A 23,106-nucleotide genomic window follows, 5' to 3' on the forward strand; every position below is an offset into this window, starting at 1 on the left:
TGGCCGGCCATAGTTATTTCCTCTGCCACACTTGGATAGCCAATGCTGTTTTCGATGGGCATCATTCTTGGCGTGTACTCAGAAATTCTGCTGCCAATTATTCGAAATTCTTCCAAGATTTCAGGAACACTACATTGAGTCTTAGAAGTGGCCACATCGATCAAATTTTCATTAACAGCTTCAAGCTGTTCGTCGACTTTATTAGTTATTTCATCAATATGACTGGTCAGCTTATTTGTAATCGAGTTACTAAGTATCCCAAGCGACTCAGTCATGTTAACTTTAGCGGAAGTTATAGCATCGTCGAAAAGTGTCGTCACGTGGTTATTGATTTGTCTCACTACTTTTGTAGGAGAGTTCACTTTTTTAACAGACGAAAGCTCCTGTTTTAGTTCATCGAATAGAGTTTCTTGTCGTTCGAGTGCCTCTTGAACGATTCCAATTTTCTGCAATGTCGACGTCGATTTGTGTATTGCTTCGCTATGCTTTTTCACTAAGTCAGCAAGAAGAGCCTGCTGGTGTACCAGGTGACGAAAATTTAATTCCATCGCGATTCGCTCCTGGCAATCATTGCAGTTGAAGCCATCACCACGCTGTCATATGCTAGTGACCTTTCAGGTAATAATTCAAATTCAAACGGCAAATAAGCAAACAGCGTGATTGATGCGAAAAGTTACCCTGTTGTAATTAGGGTAGTCATACTCCTGAGAAGACTACCTACACCAATCAATGTTGCAGTTAATGTCCGTTTTGAGTAACTATGACTCGATTAAGATGCTGTTTAAGAAGGTATGAAATTTATTCATGAAATTTTTATAAATTTGAAACTCAGCCATGATTTTGAATAATAATGCTACCAAATTCTTGAGCAATTAATATTAACTCAAACGGAACCCAAATTATCTAGTTCATAAGTTTGACAGAATTGATGTTGTCAGAGGGGGAGTTGCAACAATTATCTACTGTAAAATAAAACATCTAGTCACAACTTTAAACGAAAGTCTGTCTGTCTGTCTGTCTGTCTGTCTGTCTGTCTGTCTGTCTGTCTGTCTGTCTGTCTGTCTGTCTGTCTGTCTGTCTGTCTGTCTGTCTGTCTGTCTGTCTGTCTGTCTGTCTGTCTGTCTGTCTGTCTGTCTGTCTGTCTGTCTGTCTGTCTGTCTGTCTGTCTGTCTGTCTGTCTGTCTGTCTGTCTGTCTGTCTGTCTGTCTGTCTGTCTGTCTGTCTGTCTGTCTGTCTGTCTGTCTGTCTGTCTGTCTGTCTGTCTGTCTGTCTGTCTGTCTGTCTGTCTGTCTGTCTGTCTGTCTGTCTGTCTGTCTGTCTGTCTGTCTGTCTGTCTGTCTGTCTGTCTGTCTGTCTGTCTGTCTGTCTGTCTGTCTGTCTGTCTGTCTGTCTGTCTGTCTGTCTGTCTGTCTGTCTGTCTGTCTGTCTGTCTGTCTGTCTGTCTGTCTGTCTGTCTGTCTGTCTGTCTGTCTGTCTGTCTGTCTGTCTGTCTGTCTGTCTGTCTGTCTGTCTGTCTGTCTGTCTGTCTGTCTGTCTGTCTGTCTGTCTGTCTGTCTGTCTGTCTGTCTGTCTGTCTGTCTGTCTGTCTGTCTGTCTGTCTGTCTGTCTGTCTGTCTGTCTGTCTGTCTGTCTGTCTGTCTGTCTGTCTGTCTGTCTGTCTGTCTGTCTGTCTGTCTGTCTGTCTGTCTGTCTGTCTGTCTGTCTGTCTGTCTGTCTGTCTGTCTGTCTGTCTGTCTGTCTGTCTGTCTGTCTGTCTGTCTGTCTGTCTGTCTGTCTGTCTGTCTGTCTGTCTGTCTGTCTGTCTGTCTGTCTGTCTGTCTGTCTGTCTGTCTGTCTGTCTGTCTGTCTGTCTGTCTGTCTGTCTGTCTGTCTGTCTGTCTGTCTGTCTGTCTGTCTGTCTGTCTGTCTGTCTGTCTGTCTGTCTGTCTGTCTGTCTGTCTGTCTGTCTGTCTGTCTGTCTGTCTGTCTGTCTGTCTGTCTGTCTGTCTGTCTGTCTGTCTGTCTGTCTGTCTGTCTGTCTGTCTGTCTGTCTGTCTGTCTGTCTGTCTGTCTGTCTGTCTGTCTGTCTGTCTGTCTGTCTGTCTGTCTGTCTGTCTGTCTGTCTGTCTGTCTGTCTGTCTGTCTGTCTGTCTGTCTGTCTGTCTGTCTGTCTGTCTGTCTGTCTGTCTGTCTGTCTGTCTGTCTGTCTGTCTGTCTGTCTGTCTGTCTGTCTGTCTGTCTGTCTGTCTGTCTGTCTGTCTGTCTGTCTGTCTGTCTGTCTGTCTGTCTGTCTGTCTGTCTGTCTGTCTGTCTGTCTGTCTGTCTGTCTGTCTGTCTGTCTGTCCCATAAAACAATAAGCTCACTTTAGAACCAGTAGGAAAGCTCTTCAAAGTTTCATTTGATTCAATTTTTTATTGTTTGACAAGAAAGTTTTGATTGTTTCAGGATTACATTCCCTTAACTGCGAATGCAATCACAAACCATTAATGTAATGAAGTTTACAAATCTAGAGAATCATTTCAAAAGGTTCTATCTGCTTCGATTGATTTTTTGATCGATGACTTTTATTCAATCACCACAGCTCATTAAACACCTTTTATGACACGTTATTTGTACAAGTCAATAGCGGAGGGATCACTCTTGCCTTCTGAACAAAAACCACGCTTGGGAGAGTCACTAAAGCTGAACCATTACCAAAATGAAAAGACGCTCCGGAAAAACGATAAAAGCAGATAGGACCTTTTGAAATGTTTATCTAGGAATATATTAATATATATTAGTGTTGTAATGTCACCATTTGTGACAGAAACATACAACACAAAGTCTTCATGAATTTTAAAAACTAACCGTTACAAACATTCCCTCTTCTAAGAAAAAATTTAAAAACTGACTGTCAACGGCCTGATACTTTCAGTTTTTTATCAAAGCGCTTTGTATTTATTCCCAGTTTTCTTCGAGTTCAATATTTCTCCCTGATTGTTAGAAAAAAACGGTTTGTATTTTATGTTAACATACTGTTAAGCAGAGTTCTTTATTTCGAAGCATGTTTCTAAGTTTTTGAGTTTCTGAGTCTTGGTACTATAATTAATCCGGTCTTTTTTCTTTACTGCTTTTTTTTTCGAATTTCAATTTTATTAGCATGTTTTGTGAGGAAACCACGCGTTTATTGTATAACTGGATTGAAATGTATTTTTGTTTTTTATTTGCTCTGATGATTTTGCGATTCGTGAATGTCATAGAACGGATGCCGTTGGCGACACCGATAGAGATCTGGGCAGGACACGATAATGACAGGACACCATCCGGTCTGCTCATATTTTGTTTTATGTATTTTGCAGTGAATCTTTCTACGTTCAGTGCTCGACGATTGTGTATAATTTAATCATTCATCATTGAGTTGTTGCATCAATACTCTTCAAAACCATTGAAATGTGAATGACACTTTTTTTCGCACCAACATCGTTGGTCGTTCACCAGCACGGGCGTCGCAAAAATCCCTGAATCATAATTTTGCCAAATAAGGCTCAAAGGCACACTATATTCTCTTTAAATATTAATTATGCTCAAAAGTGCTTTCAGTTTCATTGCGCGACAAAAAAGTTTCGTATACAACTGCCTCTATATACACGTTTGTACTTCAGCGAAAGCACATACATACTTTTGAAGCTTGAAAGCAAATCCCTCTGGAATTCTACTGTACTGCAGCATAGCTGCGCTCACTTCGTTTTGCACTCAAAACTTACTAACTTTGGTAAGTGTAGTGTGGCATTGCCAGGAAAACTTTTCCCGCCGGCTGGTGGATGGTACATTTCAAGACGAATAACGTTTCGTTTACTATCGACCCTCCGGCAGCAATCTCTTAGCTCCTTCTACACACTGAAGCCTCCCTGTTTTACGGACAATCCCAGATGCTAAATTTTCTTTAGCCCCCTGAAAACTATATGGCACTGAGGCAGACTAGTTTCCAGCTGCGAGTGAAGCGCTTTGTGAAAATATGTTGAATTCATTCGTTGGAAGTGGTACCGAAGGTATGCTGAAAAGAAACGAGCATGTGAATAATTTATTACGTAATCATGTGCACGGTGTCGTGCCAACTTATGGTCGGACCAATGTGTCGGCTGGGGAATTCACAATATGCCGTTGTCCATTTTGGGAGGGATCAGAGGTTGCTCACTTGTAGTGTTACTGTACCGTTCTGTACTGACGCCGCGGGGAAGGTTTACTACGCTGACTAGCTAGGCACGTGGCGGTAATTTATCTCTTCAAAAGTTATGTTTTATCCACAATGCCACGCACAGGAAATTTCTGGGCAACTACCCAGCATGTGAATTAAATATGTGAATCCCAGAAATGATTTCACCTCGAAAAATTATAATTGAAAGCATATTTAGAGCCTATTAAAGCCATCGCTTGAAAATCTATAAAATTTGGGGATTTTAAATAAGTTTTGCAATCAGAGTACAATTTTCTAGGCTGAGGAATATTGATCTGCTTGTAATAAAGGTTTTTATCAAAATTCACATTTGATCCAAGGATCTGATTTTATCATGATCGAAAAGATTAAAAGGTATCCACCATAAACCATTGTGGTGTAAGTTTGCAGAGCCAAGTCATTCACCGCAATAAGTTCTGCTTTTTATAATCCCTTTTCAATTAAATTGGTGTGCAGGTTGTACTTGTGAAGCTGAAGACTATTTGCCAGTATTAGGGGGCTGCATCAACTGGAGCAGCAATCAAGTTTTTGTTAAATTTATTACACCTTTATAGCCATCCAATATGGATACTGCAGTCTATATCACGAACTCTCGTAACCACAAGAGACGAAATATTATTCCTTTCTCAATTTGTTCACAGCCGTTGTAAAATCACTCGTTAAATCGAAGAAAAATCACACACCGTCGTATATGTTGCACATGTTAGGCCTGAAACATGCTGAATGCCAACGCGAGCGATCAGGCAAGATTCTTGCCGTAGGTTGATGAACAGCCATAAGTAGAGCTGTTCATTAACCTACGGGAAGATTCTCGCCCGATCGTTCGCGTTGGCTGTGGCACTGGTGTTTGGGGACACCAAGTCATCCGACCGCTGTCGCTTGATGGCGACTTGATTTTTTTGAGCAGCTGCTCTGGAAGAAGGGTCAGCTTCCTGGCTTCTTCGTACGAGAGACCGGAGCGCAGATTTTTGCTCACTCGCCGTCTTTGCGCATTAGAAAGTCGCTTGAAAAGGAGTGCCGACGATTTGGGTTTCCCTTCGTCTTCGGGCCTTGTCTCTGGACCGGGAAGTAAGTTAATTTGACTCTCGTCATTCCTTTGTGGAGAACGTAGGATTAAGGATGAAGCAGAGGGTCCCCCGTCCAGCGATTCGCTGTCGAGGTTGAAATCCCCCTTCATACTCCATCTCCTTAGTTCCGCTCGGTGCTCTCCGTTAAGTCCATGGGTACCGGCAAAGGAAGGCTGCCGGTGGCCGAATTTTGTGAAGTTTTGTCGTTCATAAAATTTCCACGAGTCGCTTAATAAGGGTTCACTGCATCAGCGACCCGCGTGATTAGGGTTTGCAATATTCCCGGGATTCGATTTCCCGGGAAACGGGAGTGAAAAATCGCATTTCCCGGGAATTCCCGGGAACCTGGAAAGGACATTTTTTCAGCAAAATAAGGTTTTAAATTAAGTTCATCAGTAAAAGATAACAAAAAATTGTTCAAAATTTCATTTTCAATTCGCATGAAAAACAAAAAAAAAACAAATGAAATTCAAAAAATTCGTGATCGATTTTTGTAGCATATGTTGCAGAAGAGGAGCATTAACGGTCTTGATGTCGTCAAACAATCGCTTCAAATCCGCTGACAATTTTCCGTTAAGCTCAAAAATATTTCCTTTTGTGAAACTTTGCTCAAGTCTGCTGAATCACCGCTGATGTTCGATTCCTAGAATACTTTCAAATCACCGACTACAGCTTTTGCTACACTTGAATTGAAAACTTCCAATTCTTTCAGTTTGTTGAAAAGAAAACTGAGTGTTAAGCAGGTATTAGACGACGCAAATATTTGCTATTTTTGGTACGATTTTTATTTGCACAAAATAAAATTTGTATTGAAAAATAGCAAATATTTGCTTCGTCTAATACCTGCTTTAGACAGGCATTGAACGCGGAAAGTATTTGCTATATTTGGTACGGATTTTTTGGGCAAAATATTTTTACACTACAGTAAATATTTACTGTTTACTTGAGCGGTAGCAAACCTATTCACTGTGTCTCAAATCTAGGTTTCATTGACATTTCAAACCCTTTTGGAGTTTATATCATTATTGATTTGAACGTAAGATTCCGAGGAAGAATTTTGGTTAATTAACTACGTTATTTCGTTATTTCGCCGTTCGGTGGTTTTCTGTGACTGAGACAGACCGGAAGGAAACGAGAGAATACAAAATAATCAGTTCAATACGACTCAAAATTAGTCAGTCTTAAAGCATTTGAATGCTTACTTATTAACATGCAAAGATGATTTTTACGCTGAAATTCTATACTGACTTTGAGTTTTATTAAATGATTTATTTCAGGTCGCACTAGTTTGACGTATCTAATTTTATTGCAATATTGCATAAGAAACTATAGCGAATCTTACAAAATTTTTCGCGGAACTCGGGAATCCCGGGATCCCGGGAATCAATATTGCTGTTCCCGGGATCCGGGAATCCCGGGAAAAGCTAATTCCCGGGAAATCGTTCCCGGGATTGCAAACCCTACACGTGATGCAGTAAGGGCTAATTACAGTGAAGGGTGCCCTGGTGCTCCACAGGCTCCGTTAGCGGCTGAGTATTTGTTAAACGACACCCCCCCCCCCTCCTCAACCCATTTCATTTATCGGCACGGGTCGCATAACACCTTAGCTTAGGGGTTTAACCATTGGATTTTACGTAACAGTCACGGTTAAGAGCTGCTAGAACCATCCTCCTTTCCAGGGGTTTTGGACCCTCTGCTACAGTACTCAATAATTCAAGTCTATTTGTAAAGGATAGACTAAACTAAGGAGAACTGTAACAGGCGGAGTTCAAAGATAATAAGATAATAAGGATTTTTTTTGACGTAGGACTACGTCTTTATTTTCCATACTAGATTACATTTTGTGAAATTGAAAATGAAACTGGCAAATGTTGCGTCAGATTTCTAACGATTATAGCAAGCGAACGACTTAATGCATCTTAGTCATTTATATGTCGGTGGATAGATAAAATGTGTAACAATTGTTTGATATAATGTTTAACATTGTTGCTTTACTGCTTAATGGTGAAAAAAGGTGAAAAGTTCCAAGGTCAAGCTTTCCCATACATTTCCCTCGCTATTGGCTTGCTTCCCGAGCACGGACAATTATAACATGGACGGAATAAATTCCACTGCCTGCATATTTTGACTCAACAAAATGTTTTGTTCCGTTTGTCTTTGACGAAACTGCGTGGTCACGCCCTCTTAGCAAAAATGTACGCTAAAGTCGATACAAAAGACTGCGTGTAGAAAATTCAGCTTCAGCCTAGTTTGTCACACGATAGCGAGTGGAGTATAGCTGTTAGAGGTACGCGACATTAAGAAACGAGAGCTGCATACGGGTCAACTTTCAGGCAGTGCGTAGCATGTTACCTTTATTTTTCATGCGGCAGCAACAGTTACCATCGTACGCTGCAGGATATTTTGCTGGCACAGCTATTGGAGGGCACAGCGGAGTGCAAATTTTATGCGCGGCCAACAAAATATTCAATACTACCGGTGCACAGTGGTCGGAAAAGACAATTTGACGAACTTAATTCATTTGTGCTTAAACGATTGATGTTAGCCAAAGACAATGTTCAGAAGAATTGTTCACAAAAATATAAAGGAAATGTTGATAAGAAAATTTTTTGATCATGGCCTACTAACATACAAATAAAAAAATTTACTTTTGATACAGCGAAGATACATAAATAGTTCCTTCAACAAAGTTGTAGAACTTTTTAAAATATGGAACTTTGCCAAAGATATTTAATTTCTATGACAAACCGGTGCACATCATCAAATTCTTTTTTTAAAGCTTAGGCCTTGTACTATAAGCTAGTTAAACTTTGCATTTTACTCACGTTGAATGATCGATGGATGCACCTATCAACAACTAAATATACCCAAGAAGTTTTCTCACTAATTTTGAAAGTATTGCGAGTTATCTGTTTCATAAATTCACAAATTATCGTTCATTAATCAGGTAGTTGGTGCATTTTTGTATACAATACCTCAGAAACATACATACCTGAAACATCACTCTACTCATTCATTTATAAATTGTCAAGTATCAAAGTTTAACTACTTATAGTACAAGGTCTAAGCTTTAAAATAATGTATTTGGTGATGTGCACCGGTCTGCCTCTTTCTCCCCTATATGCATTTAAAACAGGGAAATTAATTAATGAAAAAACGCTCTAACTTAGCATAGAGCGATTGTAGCAACATGCTGTCTTCGAAAGAAACCTGTGTTTTTATGTAATTTATATTTGTCCAGAACATTATGTTCTTGAAAAAACAATGTTTAAAAAGCTTTGCTAGAAAAACTAAATTCGAGGGGGTTGACAGCGACAATGCTTTGTATTTCAATAAATAGACGTCATATAAATTTAATATTTTCGGCATAGTTTCATATTTTGAAAAGTTCTACAACTTCATTGAAGAATCTATTTATATTTCTTCGCTGTATCAAAAGTTAAATTTTTTATTTCTATGATAGTAGGCCATGATCAAAAAAATTTCTTATCAACATTTCCCTCATATTTTCGTGAAAAATTCTTTTGAACATTGTCTTTGGCTAACATCAACCGTTTAAGCACAAATGAATTAAGTTCGTCAAATTGCCTTTTCCGACCACTGTGCGGTGGTGGTGCGATCATCAGCGTTCTATAGCACACATTTCGAGCTGAAGATTATGAAATCGGTTCTTATTAGAACTATAAATGCTTGAAGATAAGGGTTATGAGAATTTTTAAAACTACTACTAGTGTAAAATTTTCATGTATTCATGCATCGTTAGTTTTACAATAACGACCATCAAATATAAACGGTAGTGTTGCCTATGAACAGTTTATCGCAGCATATAATATATACATTTCGTCCTACGTCACCATTTCATACAACCCCTAGGGCTGTATACCTTGTAGTATTTCATGTAAATTTTCGTCATGAATCCCGTTTTGCAGTAAAAATTTCAGTTCCTGACTTAAAGATTTTTTGCGTGTGTTTTGGAGGGTTTTATCTGAAAAATACGGAGAAAGTTCTCTTGTTTGCGATGGTTGTTTTGCGAATGTGCTCTGTGAGTCAAACAACTGAATGTGATGCACAACAAAACTATGCACAATACTCAAAAATAACCCAGCATAAAAAAATATGGAAAAATGTGGGAATCGAACTGCAAAATAAGCAAAAGAGTGGAATTGTAGCTTAAAAAAGTATTTTTTTTCATAAATTACGTTTGGGCAACTTGAAAACCCTTTTTTAGAAAGTCGAAATGTCCCACAAAATACTGTAAATAACACTATCTTTCAATTCAAGGTTGAGCTTTTCAACAATGAAAACACATAGTGAAAACACCACAAATAACTAACAGTTGAAACAATAATCCCCCTTTCTCTCTAGCTTAAAATACCCTTTATTAATTCTTATTATACAAATAACCAGCAAAGCTCATGCGCTAAACAAAAAAACGATACCTTTGTAAGTGAACGATACACCACAATTATTCCAGAATATTGTAAAAAAAACATCTATTTTAGAATTTCTTTGGAAAAAGCCCGTAACCAACGGTCGAAACGTCGGATGTGAAGAACCTATTCGTTTAGATCCTTCACTGAGACTGCAAAGCAGAAAATCCCGAAATACCAGGTGTTGCATCGAATTTAATGGAATTTTCACAGCAGGTGCTTCCTAAGTTGCAGGTTTCGGAATCATTTTTTGGGGAGAGATTTAAATAGTTACTATTTTTCAAACCATATGTTGAAAAATGATGTTCTGGGGCTATAACAAATCTCAAAAAAATCACTAGTATTATTGACATAATTTTTTGGTCAAAAGATATGGGGTAAAATTTGGTCCCGCAACGCATTTTCAAACAAGATGCGAGTGAGTAGTACTATCATAGACAATTTCAGTTTTAGTTATTTGCAGAAACTCTGCAAGGTGTGTAGGCTCAGTTTGATAGAAATAATGCTCATTCTGTTACTCAACTAGATGATGTAGACAGTATACTTTTATTTATATGTTTCAGTATCCTTTATGGAGTGTTTCTCGAATCACAAAAAAATATTCGAATTCGCAATCAACGAACCGAATATAATTGTTTCTTTTTAATGCAGCGACGTAGCCAGAAATTATTTTTATGGGAAAAAGAAGTAAAGTCTTAAAAACAAAAAAAAATAATTAGGCACGGTTTGGTTTTACTTTCCTCTGACATGGTCCCAAACATGCCGAAAGAGATAGAAATAGTAATAAATATCTTAAAGAAATCGTAATAAATATCCTAGAAGAGATAGAAAAGGTGAAGTTTCTATATAAAAATTGAAAACTATCAGAAAAATGATTATTCGGGAGATCGTGTCTTAAGTTCCGGATTATCGAGTTCCGGATAATCGAGTCCCCGGATAATCGAATCCGACCTGTATTTTAATATGCTCTTCCGCATTATATTACACAGAATGTGGCCGTTGCAAGCAAACCAATGAGGTTTTCAAGAGGGACTCCACTACGGTGCAAATGTTCACCTTGCGACAAATGCTTGATAAACTTCGAGATTTTAACCCGCCGAATCGTTATTTGTTTATAAACTTCAGGACAGCGTACGATTCAGTTGAGAGGAATGAGTTATGGTGGGTTATGCTCGGACATGGTTACCCAACAAAACTGATGAGACTAATAAGTGCTGAGGCGGATAACTGCAAACAGGGCCTTCTAGGTACGGATTGCGAAACCAGCTAAGGCCCCGAAATCTGCAAACCCATATAAACCTATTTTATTCCTCTGTTGGCTGCAAACTGTTGATAAGTATCTAAGCCGCTTTTCGAAATTAGATGCGTTCAACAAACCATAGCAAAAGCGAATACAGAAGCTACTTGCCATTCTTATAGGAATAAAAAATATGCAAAAGGCTCTAGAATACAAGCACCGATAGTCTGAGTTTTTTTTTTCAAACGATAAAACCATCAACCGTAATAGGTTCGTTATTTTTCCCTCAGTCTCCCCTTCCCATACTCGCACATCTCTATCCCACTCATCCCTCTTGTTAACGGCCATAGATTTTCCAAACATCAATTTTCTCAATTTAACGGATACTTCCGGTCGGCAATCGATCTGTTATAGCAGCATAACAATATTAGCATAAAAATCAGCTCCGTGGAAGTGAAAAATTACCCACCATAAAATTTGCTACTGAAAGTTACCGTGAGAACGCTCGAGCTGGATAAAAGGTGGAAAATCCAGAACGGGAAAAAAAGTTATGCTGATTCGTGAAACCGAAAAGGAATCCCTGAAGTTACACCGCAGTATAATATATTCTCCTTTAGTGTATGAAGTACATAGTTTGGCCTATCATGGAAAAATCAATACCCAAGATACAGTGACAAAGTAAACAAGCGAGTAAGTTAAAGTCTACCCTCGTCGCCTCTCGGTGATAACAGCGAAAGCGTGTGGTGAAATCAGCGCAAACATTTAGCTGAAGTTTTTGTAATATCATTGCGTTACGGAAGAAACGGCACGGTAAAGGAAAATGGCAAACCAAGTCAATCAATCATTGAAAAATAATAACTTATCATCGACATCGCCAGCTAAGGAATCCGTTTCGGGACCGGTCGCTTTAGCATCGAGCGACAAAGGTGCTGCTTCGGATGCCAGTAAAGTGCCACTCGATTCAACGGTTCTGACGGGCATCCACCAGCAATCAGAGGTTTTACCGCGAACCACCTCAACATCAACAGGGAGCGTCCGAGGAATTCCGGTGCCGACCCTGGCAGGACGAAGTGCAACCCGAGCTGCTTCAACCAGCGGAACTGGTGGCGGATTTGCATTTCCCTCCCAGAGTGCCGGGATGAGAGTGTTCAAGAAGTGCAAAAGTGCCACGTTCCAGATCGACGGACATACTTATACGATAGGTGAGTATGGGTCGGGTATCGGGTTTCCGGTTGCGGTGAACATTATCTGAATGTATGACGCTGGAATAGCGCCGCTCCTGAAGAAGATGAATGTGTTTTGTATGCCATTCCAATGGTGGTTGGGCACGCGTGAAAGTCTACGACAGGATGAGACGACAGTGCAATTTATGTGCCACTGACAATCCACAAAGCTGTATTCATTTTTGTTATCATCGTCTGCAGAAAAACACATACCGCAACTTCACAACCCAACACAAGCTGTGAGTGTCTTTTATTTTGTTTCTTTCTTCTTCTTCTCTGTGTAACAAGTGCCAACTTGCTTGGAGTTGTTGTGTTTCCATTAATCTTGATTAGATGACCAATCGAATAACTTTTTCGCTAAGTTACTTTTTCGTCGTTGTTTTACGACACACTGGCACGCACACATCCTGAAACAAAGGCCTAAATGGAACCCGACAAAACTGCTAGCCTCCCTTGGGATTAGTCCTACATTATCCACGTCTTGGAAAAAATTTGATTTGCGATTATTCAATTGTGTAATTTGCACGTCCATTAAAACGACTCTTCTGACAGCGGAAGATAGTGGTGCAGCTCACGGTTGGTGATCTTCGATCTGACAGGCAAGGCATCGCTGATTGCATCATTGCCGCATGGAGGGTAACAACTAAAACGCCCTCGGCAAAAGCCGACATGTTCTCAGTTAAAGTCTAAAACAGATTACTTTAATGTTGAAGTCCAAAATAGGTTTTTCTTTTAGAAAAATTTTAAAATTATGTGATATTACATGATGCTGGTTGATGTATTGTTATTAGTAGGATTTCTCATGCCACTTGAGGACATCTCGGCTTTAATGGCAGCTTGCCAAGTCAGGCTAGATCTTCATTGTACCTTTGTGTGATCGAATGAATGGCAAAATCCTCTTCTGAATTTTATATTAGAAATTGTCTGAATCTCAAATAGCTAAAATTTGTCGGAACAAACTTTATCATTATAATCAATGATAGCATCTTTACGATTTCCCGCGGGCTTTAAAACTCTTTGCAAAGTCTAAATATGCTAAAAGGTCACTGAATAACATAGCAGCATAAAAAGTCACTTTCACAGAGTTAAGCTATTTATGGTTCGGACCCCTTATAAGCCAGGCAGCGCCGCGATTCACCGGAGCGTTTTCTTTCCCCAGACAGAAACTCGGTTTCCTACGTTTCAACCCAGCACCAACTTGTCATACGATCAAATTGCGCTCAGCTGGTATAAGATTTCAGCATGCCGAATGACAGCACTGCCAGGCAATTTTCCGCGCTCCAGTCGTCATCCTGACGGGCACATCACATCACAGGGTGACTTATGATCCACCATTTTATCCTATTAGCTTTGACAAACTTTACCGAACTTCATTAAAAGTTAAAATCTAAGCTAGCAGTTCAAGTCTTCTGTAAACCAATTACGTGTGGCCCTTGGATCACCGGAACGCCGAGGTTTTGGGTGTTGGAGTGAAGTTTAATCGTCAACCACAATTTTACACGTTGCTTCGACTGCTCTGTTTCGTTACACCCAGCCAAAAGGATACTCGTCAGTCATTAATCTCTTTCAGTTGCTCACAGAGAGAGACAGAGAAAGCAGTCGACCTCCGTCACAGATGGTGTGTCAAATTATGCAAATAAAAGCCAGAAACAATTTTACCTTAATATTTTCGCCTCTTTCTTTCGTTCTTTTGTTTCAAGACGGTACAGTGTCGTCTTTTTTTGTGTCGTGAGAAAGTCATTTCTCAAGTATGCATTCTTCATGGGCAGCGAAGAAGCTTAATTTCATTCATTCATTCATTCATTTCATTCATTTTTATTTGCGCAAAAACTACGCCAACCGGAAACTGCTGGCTGCTCCAAGTTAGCAGCGAATGCGAATTAAAAATTGTATGGTGAGGGTTTTCTTAGCATTTATTTTGCACAATCAAAGATGAATTTATTTACAGTTTGTGCTATTTGTTTCAATTTGCTCCGATCTTGTGCTATAATCAGTTTAGGTTTATCAACATAAGTTTGGCTTCGTGCCAAAAAATGACACCACAAAAAAATTTATTATATTTTTTTTTTCTTTATAGGTAACCGAATATTTCTGCTACATGATTTGAAAACATTAATTAAGGTAATTCCGCTAAGCTTTTTCGTATCTTTGAATCACTATAATTTAAACAACCGCTGCCAAATAACGACCAAAACCTAAATAACTATCAAAACCTATTATACGCTCGAGTTCAGTTACTATCCCAATGATACATAGAAATCCTCTTCCAATCAAACTTTTCCAATAAAACTAATATAACCTACCTATACAGGTCACTGCGAAAGCAAACGAAGGGAAAAACTTATACCCATACAGTAAATTGATTACGATTAGAAAAGATACCAACATGCGTTCTGATGTTGAAAAGAGGAAAAAAACACGTAACCTACATTTGTCGGCTAGAACGACACCGAATACATTTGGTAGAAATGAATGCGCTCTTTCCGTAGGTAAACAATTGATTGGTGCTTCCCATAGCCCCCCGCACAAGTTACCCTCCGAGAGAAGAGCATACTTTTCTGTCCCGAAGAGTATTGTGTTGCAAAGTTTACCAACAACTTCGGAAAAGATAAACTTTAACGTAAAATTTCACGTCTGAAAGCATCACATAATTTGAAGGTGACATTCACTGCAGAAAAACTTCATAACATAATTTATGTATCAGTAGCTGTACAGTTCAATTATTTTTATCAGATTCGTTGCTTATTCCAAATATAGTAGGACAAAACGCTTTGGGTGTTCTCCCCCCAAACAGTACATAGTGTTTCGAATTTCGGCTTTTCCCATTTGTTTGCTATACTTTTGACTGAAATCAATGTCCGTGCATAAATTATGTTAATATGTCCTTGTGGTGGATGGGCGTCCAAAGCGTTTGACTGCTCTTCTAAAATTATTCTATATTCAATAAATACGACCTTTGGAATGTATAGGATGGTGAAGTTTCGAGAATTCGTTCCAGACAAACGCGGTTAACACGCAGTAAACATTTGCCAGTAGAGACGAATAGTTTCAATGCAAAGCAGAGCGGAAACGTGATCTCGGATTCCGACCAAAGTTTAGCATATGTATGCAGCGCTGGGAAGTAGTTTTTAGTTGGAATGTTTAGCATCCAATTTTCCCCGGTTGTTATCTAACAAGAACGGGTGATACGTTTCAAGCACGCTGCGCGTGATGCTGTTCGAACTTGAATATGCATTTTTTTTTCGCTGATTATATTCTCAAGGAAAATAAGTTTTTAAATTACTTCCAGAGGTTTCTTTGTGGTCGTTAAAATGATTGATTAAGTCTAAGAATTGCATTTGCCTTTCGATTGTAAATAAAGCTTACACTTTTAAACGTAAATAAAATTTAAAAATATATTTTTCCTGGATTATAATACTGTTACGAATTTATTATTCTACGATTTTACGACCCTAAGACTATGATGTTATGGCTTCATGAATTCACGACTTAATTACTTAATTTATGACTTTATGAATTTATCACTTTATGCCTTTAAGACTTTATGAATTTCACTCTCCCAGCTGGTCTCGAGGTACGATGCTGACCTAGCAAGCCAGTCGTCATAGGTTCGAGTCTCGGCTCGGGAGAGACTGTTAGTGTCAGTAGGGTCGTAGCGCTAGCCCCGCAATTGTCCTGTACACTCAACAATTGGCTGCAAAGTCTGTGTACAATAAACAGAAGGTCGAGTTCCGATACGGAATGTAGCACCAAGGCTTTGCTTTGCTTTGACTTTAAGACTTCATGAATCTATTACTTTATGACCAAATAACCGTGTGATTTTATGACTCTGTGACTTTATGACTTTATAACCTTATGACTTTATGACTATACGACTTAATGATTTTATGACTTTATGCCTTTATGGCTTTAGGACTTTATGACTTTATGACTTTATAACTCATAATATGACTTTACGACTATATGGCTTTTTGACTTTATAACTCTATGACTGTTATGATTTCATGGCTTTATAACCTTACGACTTCATAACTGTATGACTTTATGGCTTTGTGACATTATAACTTTATGATTTTGTGATTTTATGATTTTATGATTTTATGGCTTTATGACTTTTATGACTTTAGGACTTTGTGATATTATGATTTCAAGATTTTATGACTTTATAATTTCATGACTCTATGACTTTATGACTTTAGGACTTTGTGATATTATGACTTCATGACTTTATAACTTTATGACTTTATGACTTTATGTCTTTATGACGTCATGACTTTATGAATTTATAACTTTATGACTTTATGGCTTTATGACTTTATGACTTTATGGCTTTATGACCTTATGACTCTATGACTTTATGACTTTATGTCTTTATGTCTTTATGACTTTATGACTTTATGACTTTATGACTTTATGACTTTATGACTTTATGACTTTATGACTTTATGACTTTATGACTTTATGACTTTATGACTTTATGACTTTATGACTGTATGACTTCATGACTTTATGACTTTATGACTTTGTGACTTTATGACTTTATGACTTTATGACTTTATGACCTTATGACTTTATGACTTTTTGACTTTATGGCTTCATGACTTTATAACTTGATGACTTGATGACTTTATGACTTTGACTTTATGATTTTATGACATTATGACTTTATAACTTTATGAGTTTATGACTTTATGACTTTATGATTTCATGATTTTATGACAGTATGATCTCGGATTCCGACCAAAATTTCCAACCAGGATGTGTCTCTGGATCTCTTTGCTGGTGATATTGTCGGCAGTTACCGCTGACCCTGAATACACGAACTTGTCCTTTCGATTGTAAATAAAGCTTCCACTTTTAAACGTAAATAAAATTTAACAATATATTTTTCCTGGATTATAATACTGTTACGAATTTATTATTCTACGATTTTACGACCCTAAGACTATGATGTTATGGCTTCATGAATTCACGACTTAATTACCTAATTTATGACTTTATGAATTTATCACTTTATGCCTTTAAGACTTTATGAATCTCACTCTCCCAGCTGGTCTCGAGGTACGATGCTGACCTAGCAAGCCAGTCGTCATAGGTTCGAGTCTCGGCTCGGGAGAGACTGTTAGTGTCAGTAGGGTCGTAGCGCTAGCCCCGCAATTGTCCTGTACACTCAACAGTTGGCTGCAAAGTCTGTGTACAATAAACAGAAGGTCGAGTTCCGATACGGAATGTAGCACCAAGGCTTTGCTTTGCTTTGACTTTAAGACTTCATGAATCTATTACTTTATGACTTTATGACCAAATAACCGTGTGATTTTATGACTCTGTGACTTTATGACTTTATAACCTTATGACTTTATGACTATACGACTTAATGATTTTATGACTTTATGCCTTTATGGCTTTAGGACTTTATGACTTTATGACTTTATAACTCATAATATGACTTTACGACTATATGGCTTTTTGACTTTATAACTCTATGACTGTTATGATTTCATGGCTTTATAACCTTACGACTTCATAACTGTATGACTTTATGGCTTTGTGACATTATAACTTTATGATTTTGTGATTTTATGATTTTATGATTTTATGGCTTTATGACTTTTATGACTTTAGGACTTTGTGATATTATGATTTCAAGATTTCATGACTTTATAATTTCATGACTCTATGACTTTATGACTTTAGGACTTTGTGATATTATGACTTCATGACTTTATAACTTTATGACTTTATGACTTTATGTCTTTATGACGTCATGACTTTATGACTTTATGACTTTATGAATTTATAACTTTATGACTTTATGGCTTTATGACTTTATGACTTTATGGCTTTATGACCTTATGACTCTATGACTTTATGACTTTATGACTTTATGACTTTATGTCTTTATGTCTTTATGACTTTATGACTTTATGACTTTATGACTTTATGACTTTATGACTTTATGACTTTATGACTTTATGACTTTATGACTTTATGACTTTATGACTTTATGACTGTATGACTTCATGACTTTATGACTTTATGACTTTGTGACTTTATGACTTTATGACTTTATGACTTTATGACCTTATGACTTTATGACTTTTTGACTTTATGGCTTCATGACTTTATAACTTGATGACTTGATGACTTTATGACTTTGACTTTATGATTTTATGACATTATGACTTTATAACTTTATGAGTTTATGACTTTATGACTTTATGATTTCATGATTTTATGACAGTATGATCTCGGATTCCGACCAAAATTTCCAACCAGGATGTGTCTCTGGATCTCTTTGCTGGTGATATTGTCGGCAGTTACCGCTGACCCTGAATACACGAACTTGTCCTTTCGATTGTAAATAAAGCTTTCACTTTTAAACGTAAATAAAATTTAACAATATATTTTTCCTGGATTATAATACTGTTACGAATTTATTATTCTACGATTTTACGACCCTAAGATTATGATGTTATGGCTTCATGAATTCACGACTTAATTACCTAATTTATGACTTTATGAATTTATCACTTTATGCCTTTAAGACTTTATGAATTTCACTCTCCCAGCTGGTCTCGAGGTACGATGCTGACCTAGCAAGCCAGTCGTCATAGGTTCGAGTCTCGGCTCGGGAGAGACTGTTAGTGTCAGTAGGGTCGTAGCGCTAGCCCCGCAATTGTCCTGTACATTCAACAATTGGCTGCGAAGTCTGTGTACAATAAACAGAAGGTCGAGTTCCGATACGGAATGTAGCACCAAGGCTTTGCTTTGCTTTGACTTTAAGACTTCATGAATCTATTACTTTATGACTTTATGACCAAATAACCGTGTGATTTTATGACTCTGTGACTTTATGACTTTATAACCTTATGACTTTATGACTATACGACTTAATGATTTTATGACTTTATGCCTTTATGGCTTTAGGACCTTATGACTTTATGACTTTATTACTCATAATATGACTTTACGACTATATGGCTTTTTGACTTTATAACTCTATGCCTGTTATGATTTCATGGCTTTATAACCTTACGACTTTATAACTTTATGGCTTTGTGACATTATTACTTCATGATTTTGTGATTTTATGATTTTATGATTTTATGGCTTTATGACTTTTATGACTTTAGGACTTTGTGATATTATGATTTCAAGATTTTATGACTTTATAATTTCATGACTCTATGACTTTATGACTTTTATGACTTTAGGACTTTGTGATATTATGACTTCATGACTTTATAACTTTATGACTTTATAACTTTATGACTTTATGACTTTATGACTTTATGTCTTTATGACTTTATGACTTTATGACTTTATGACTTTATGGCTTTATGACTTTATGACTTTATGACTTTATGACTTTATGACTTTATGACTTTATGACTTTATGACTTTATGACTTTATGACTTTATGGGTTCAATGATGGCAATTTCGGTCACGGGTTTCTTTAAAACACGTTTTATTATGTCAAAGCCAACGTTTCAAGGATATATTTCCTCGTCCTCAGGGCAACTACGATTAACAGTTTACAATTTACATAAATTAGTCACACGAATTAAGTTATTACATACACAACTTACAAACAAAACAAACAAGTTCTCGTCAAAATATGGTGCATTGGTGTAAAATTGCTTTAGGTTAACTGCACTACACTATGGATATAAATTATACAGAATATTAATTGGTTTGTGACTTTTCAAAATTTAAAAAAAAAAAAAAACGCAAACGGATGAGCTACACTTACACAGTATCTTCCAACACACATCACACACGATTAAAGCCGTCGGGAAATGTTGCGTCAAAACGGGGAGAAATAATGTGGCATAGTACGCGAGTACTTGCTTACCAACAACTATCCGAGCTCACTGATAAATCGGTTAATCAACAGATTTATCAACCAAAGCACGAATAACGTTGTTGAGGAAGTAAACTCGGAACCAAAAGTATATCGATCTTTGCACCATGTTGACGGCCTCACACCCGCACTTGCACGCAGCATTAAAAAGAACCATGAAAATATCAGTCTGAGTTTCAAATGCGTCAAAACCAACAGACTACTTTTCACGAAACTCAAAGACTCTTCTTCGCATCTTTCAAAAAGAAACGTTATATACCGTATCCCGTGTGCAGACTGCGATAGCTCATACATTGGTATGACTACACAGCAACTGAAGAACCGTCTTGCCGCGCACCGCTCTCTCATGAAACGCTACGAACAGTATAGAGATTCTAGCACTGAGAGGGAGGGAAGGGAAGATGAGTTTAAAAAGACGGCGTTGATGAAGCATGCGATAGAAGAGAATCACAGTTTCAATATAGCCAACACTAGAATTTTAACTTCGGATGACAGGATTCAAGCATTACAGGTGTTAGAAATGTGTTACATCGCATGTGACAGATCCGCAATAAATTATAGAACGGACACGAACAACTTAAGCATCGCTTACTCCGGCACGCTGCGATCTCTCACATGTTGATGCAGACTACTACAGTCTCTAGCACTCTCTATCTCTGTCTTGCAACATTATTTCTCCCCGTTTTGACGCAACATTTCCCGACGGCTTTAATCGTGTGTGATGTGTGTTGGAAGATACTGTGTAAGTGTAGCTCATCCGTTTGCGTTTTTTTTTTTTTTTTTTTTTTTTTAATTTTGAAAAGTCACAAACCAATTAATATTCTGTATAATTTATATCCATAGTGTAGTGCAGTTAACCTAAAGCAATTTTACACCAATGCACCATATTTTGACGAGAACTTGTTTGTTTTGTTTGTAAGTTGTGTATGTAATAACTTAATTCGTGTGACTAATTTATGTAAATTGTAAACTGTTAATCGTAGTTGCCCTGAGGACGAGGAAATATATCCTTGAAACGTTGGCTTTGACATAATAAAACGTGTTTTAAAGAAACCCGTGACCGAAATTGCCATCATTGAACCCATTAACTATTTATTGGTCAAGCACCGCTTAACATTTATGACTTTATGACTTTATGACTTTATAACTCATAATATGACTTTACAACTATATGGCTTTTTGACTTTATAACTCTATGACTGTTATGATTTCATGGCTTTATAACCTTACGACTTCATAATGACTTTATGACTTTATGACTTGATGACTTTATGACTTTATGACTTTATGACTTTATGACTTTATGTCTTTATGTCTTCACGACTTTATGACTTTATGACTTTATGACTTTATGGCTTTATGAATTTATGACTTTATGACTTCATTACTTCATGACTTTATGACTTTATGACTTTGTGACTTTATGACTTTATGACTTTATGACCTTATGACTTTATGATTTTTTGACTTTATGGCTTTGTGACTTTATAACTTGATGATTTTATGACTTTGACTTTATGATTTTATGACATTATGACTTTATAACTTTATGAGTTTATGAGTTTATGACTTTATGACTTTATGACTTTATGATTTCATGATTTTATGACAGTATGATCTCGGATTCCGACCAAAATTTCCAACCAGGATGTGTCTCTGGATCTCTTTGCTGGTGTTATTGTCGGCAGTTACCGCTGACCCTGAATACACGAACTTGTCGACCACATCAAACTCATCGCCGTCTACAGAGACTTGATTTGGGAGGCGGATGTTGTTTTCCTTGGAGCCTCTTGCTCTCCTTGATTGCGTTTTTGACGCATTAATCTGTCGTCAAAGTCATCCGCCAAGCTCAGAAGCTGAACAGACCTTGTGAAAATCGTGTCCCTCGTATCGATTCCCGCCCTCCGGATCACACCCTCAAGGGCTGTTAAACAGCAAACAGAAAAGTCCATCACCTTGTCTTAACCCTTTGCGCAATTCAAAGGGGCTCGAGTGTATCCTCGAAACACGCACGTAACACATCACTTGCACCACAGTGGCCTTGATCAGTCGAGTCCAGTTTATCGGTAAATCCGTTGCCGTGCATGATCTGCCATAGCTTTTCTCGATTGGCTGTATCATAGGCCGCCGTGAAATCGATGAAGATGTGATGTACTGTACTCGTGACATTTCTGTAAGTTCTGTCGGATTCAGAAGATCTGGTCCGTGGTGGCACAGGCTCCCATGAAGCCCGCTTGGTACTGACCCACGAACCTCCTAGTTGAAGGTGATAGATGATGTAACAGGATCTGTATGCGTATTTTGTAGGCGACATTGATAAGCGAGATACCGCGGTACTTGCGGCACTCCAGCTTGTCGCCCTTCTTGTAGATGGGGCAGAAGACTCCATCCATCCACTCGTCTGGCAGTTTTTCCTCCCCCCATATCATGTAAATGACCCATCCAGCTTCCCGATCTCACAAAGAACTTCATGAACATCAGGGGCTGGTATCAGAGTCATTTGCAGCGGGTACTCTTAAATCAGGTTCTGCTCCGCTTCTGTTTACTGAATCGCCATTCAGGTGTCCATCGCAGTATTTCTTCCACTGGCATCCGTGAGAAGGTTCCCATCCGCGTCATTGCACATGTCGGCTTGCGGCACATAGCCTCTGCGAGACTGGCTTAGCTTCTCATAAAACTTTCGCGTATCACTGGCACGGTATAGTTGCTCAAGCTCCTCATGTTCACGATCCTCTTGATGGCGCTCCTTTCGTCTGAGAATCGTGGTCATATCGTTCCGTACCAGTTTGTAATTGGCCTCGTTCTCTCTCGTTGGCCTGCCCAGATATATTGCCCAGATCCAGTTCTTCTCATTCACCGCTGCCTCACACTCCCTGTCATACCAGTTGTTCCTGCCACTCGCTACTTCCACTCCTAGTATCGCCGTTGTGGTCTCTCCGATAGTTGTGCGAATGCAGCACCAGCCGTCCTCAAGTGCCATGCCCCTCCACCGTGGGTAGTACCGCTTTGAGCTGTTGCGCGCATTCCTCCGCAGTCTGGAGGTCCCGGAGCTGATAGATTTTGAGCAACGAGGTTCGGCGACGTCGCGTTG

General features: G+C 38.3%; 1 protein-coding gene across 5 annotated transcripts in view; it reads left to right on the forward strand.

The window, feature by feature from the left end:
* LOC129727122 (dual specificity calcium/calmodulin-dependent 3',5'-cyclic nucleotide phosphodiesterase 1A-like) overlaps positions 1 to 23,106 on the forward strand; it is a 601,383-nt gene that overhangs the window by 153,942 nt on the left and 424,335 nt on the right. The window contains exon 1 of one of the 5 annotated variants that reach the window (XM_055684600.1): positions 11,421 to 12,129. The exons of 2 other annotated variants lie outside the window; for them this stretch is intronic. In XM_055684600.1, coding sequence (XP_055540575.1) covers positions 11,748 to 12,129 — 382 coding nt within the window. In that variant the 5' untranslated portion in view covers positions 11,421 to 11,747. Of the gene's footprint in view, positions 1 to 11,420; positions 12,130 to 23,106 lie in introns of those variants that run through there. 2 more of the 5 variants (XM_055684605.1, XM_055684604.1) reach the window with 2 other exon arrangements.

Source organism: Wyeomyia smithii, chromosome 3 (genome assembly GCF_029784165.1).
Source record: "Wyeomyia smithii strain HCP4-BCI-WySm-NY-G18 chromosome 3, ASM2978416v1, whole genome shotgun sequence".
Classification (NCBI taxonomy): domain Eukaryota; kingdom Metazoa; phylum Arthropoda; class Insecta; order Diptera; family Culicidae; genus Wyeomyia; species Wyeomyia smithii.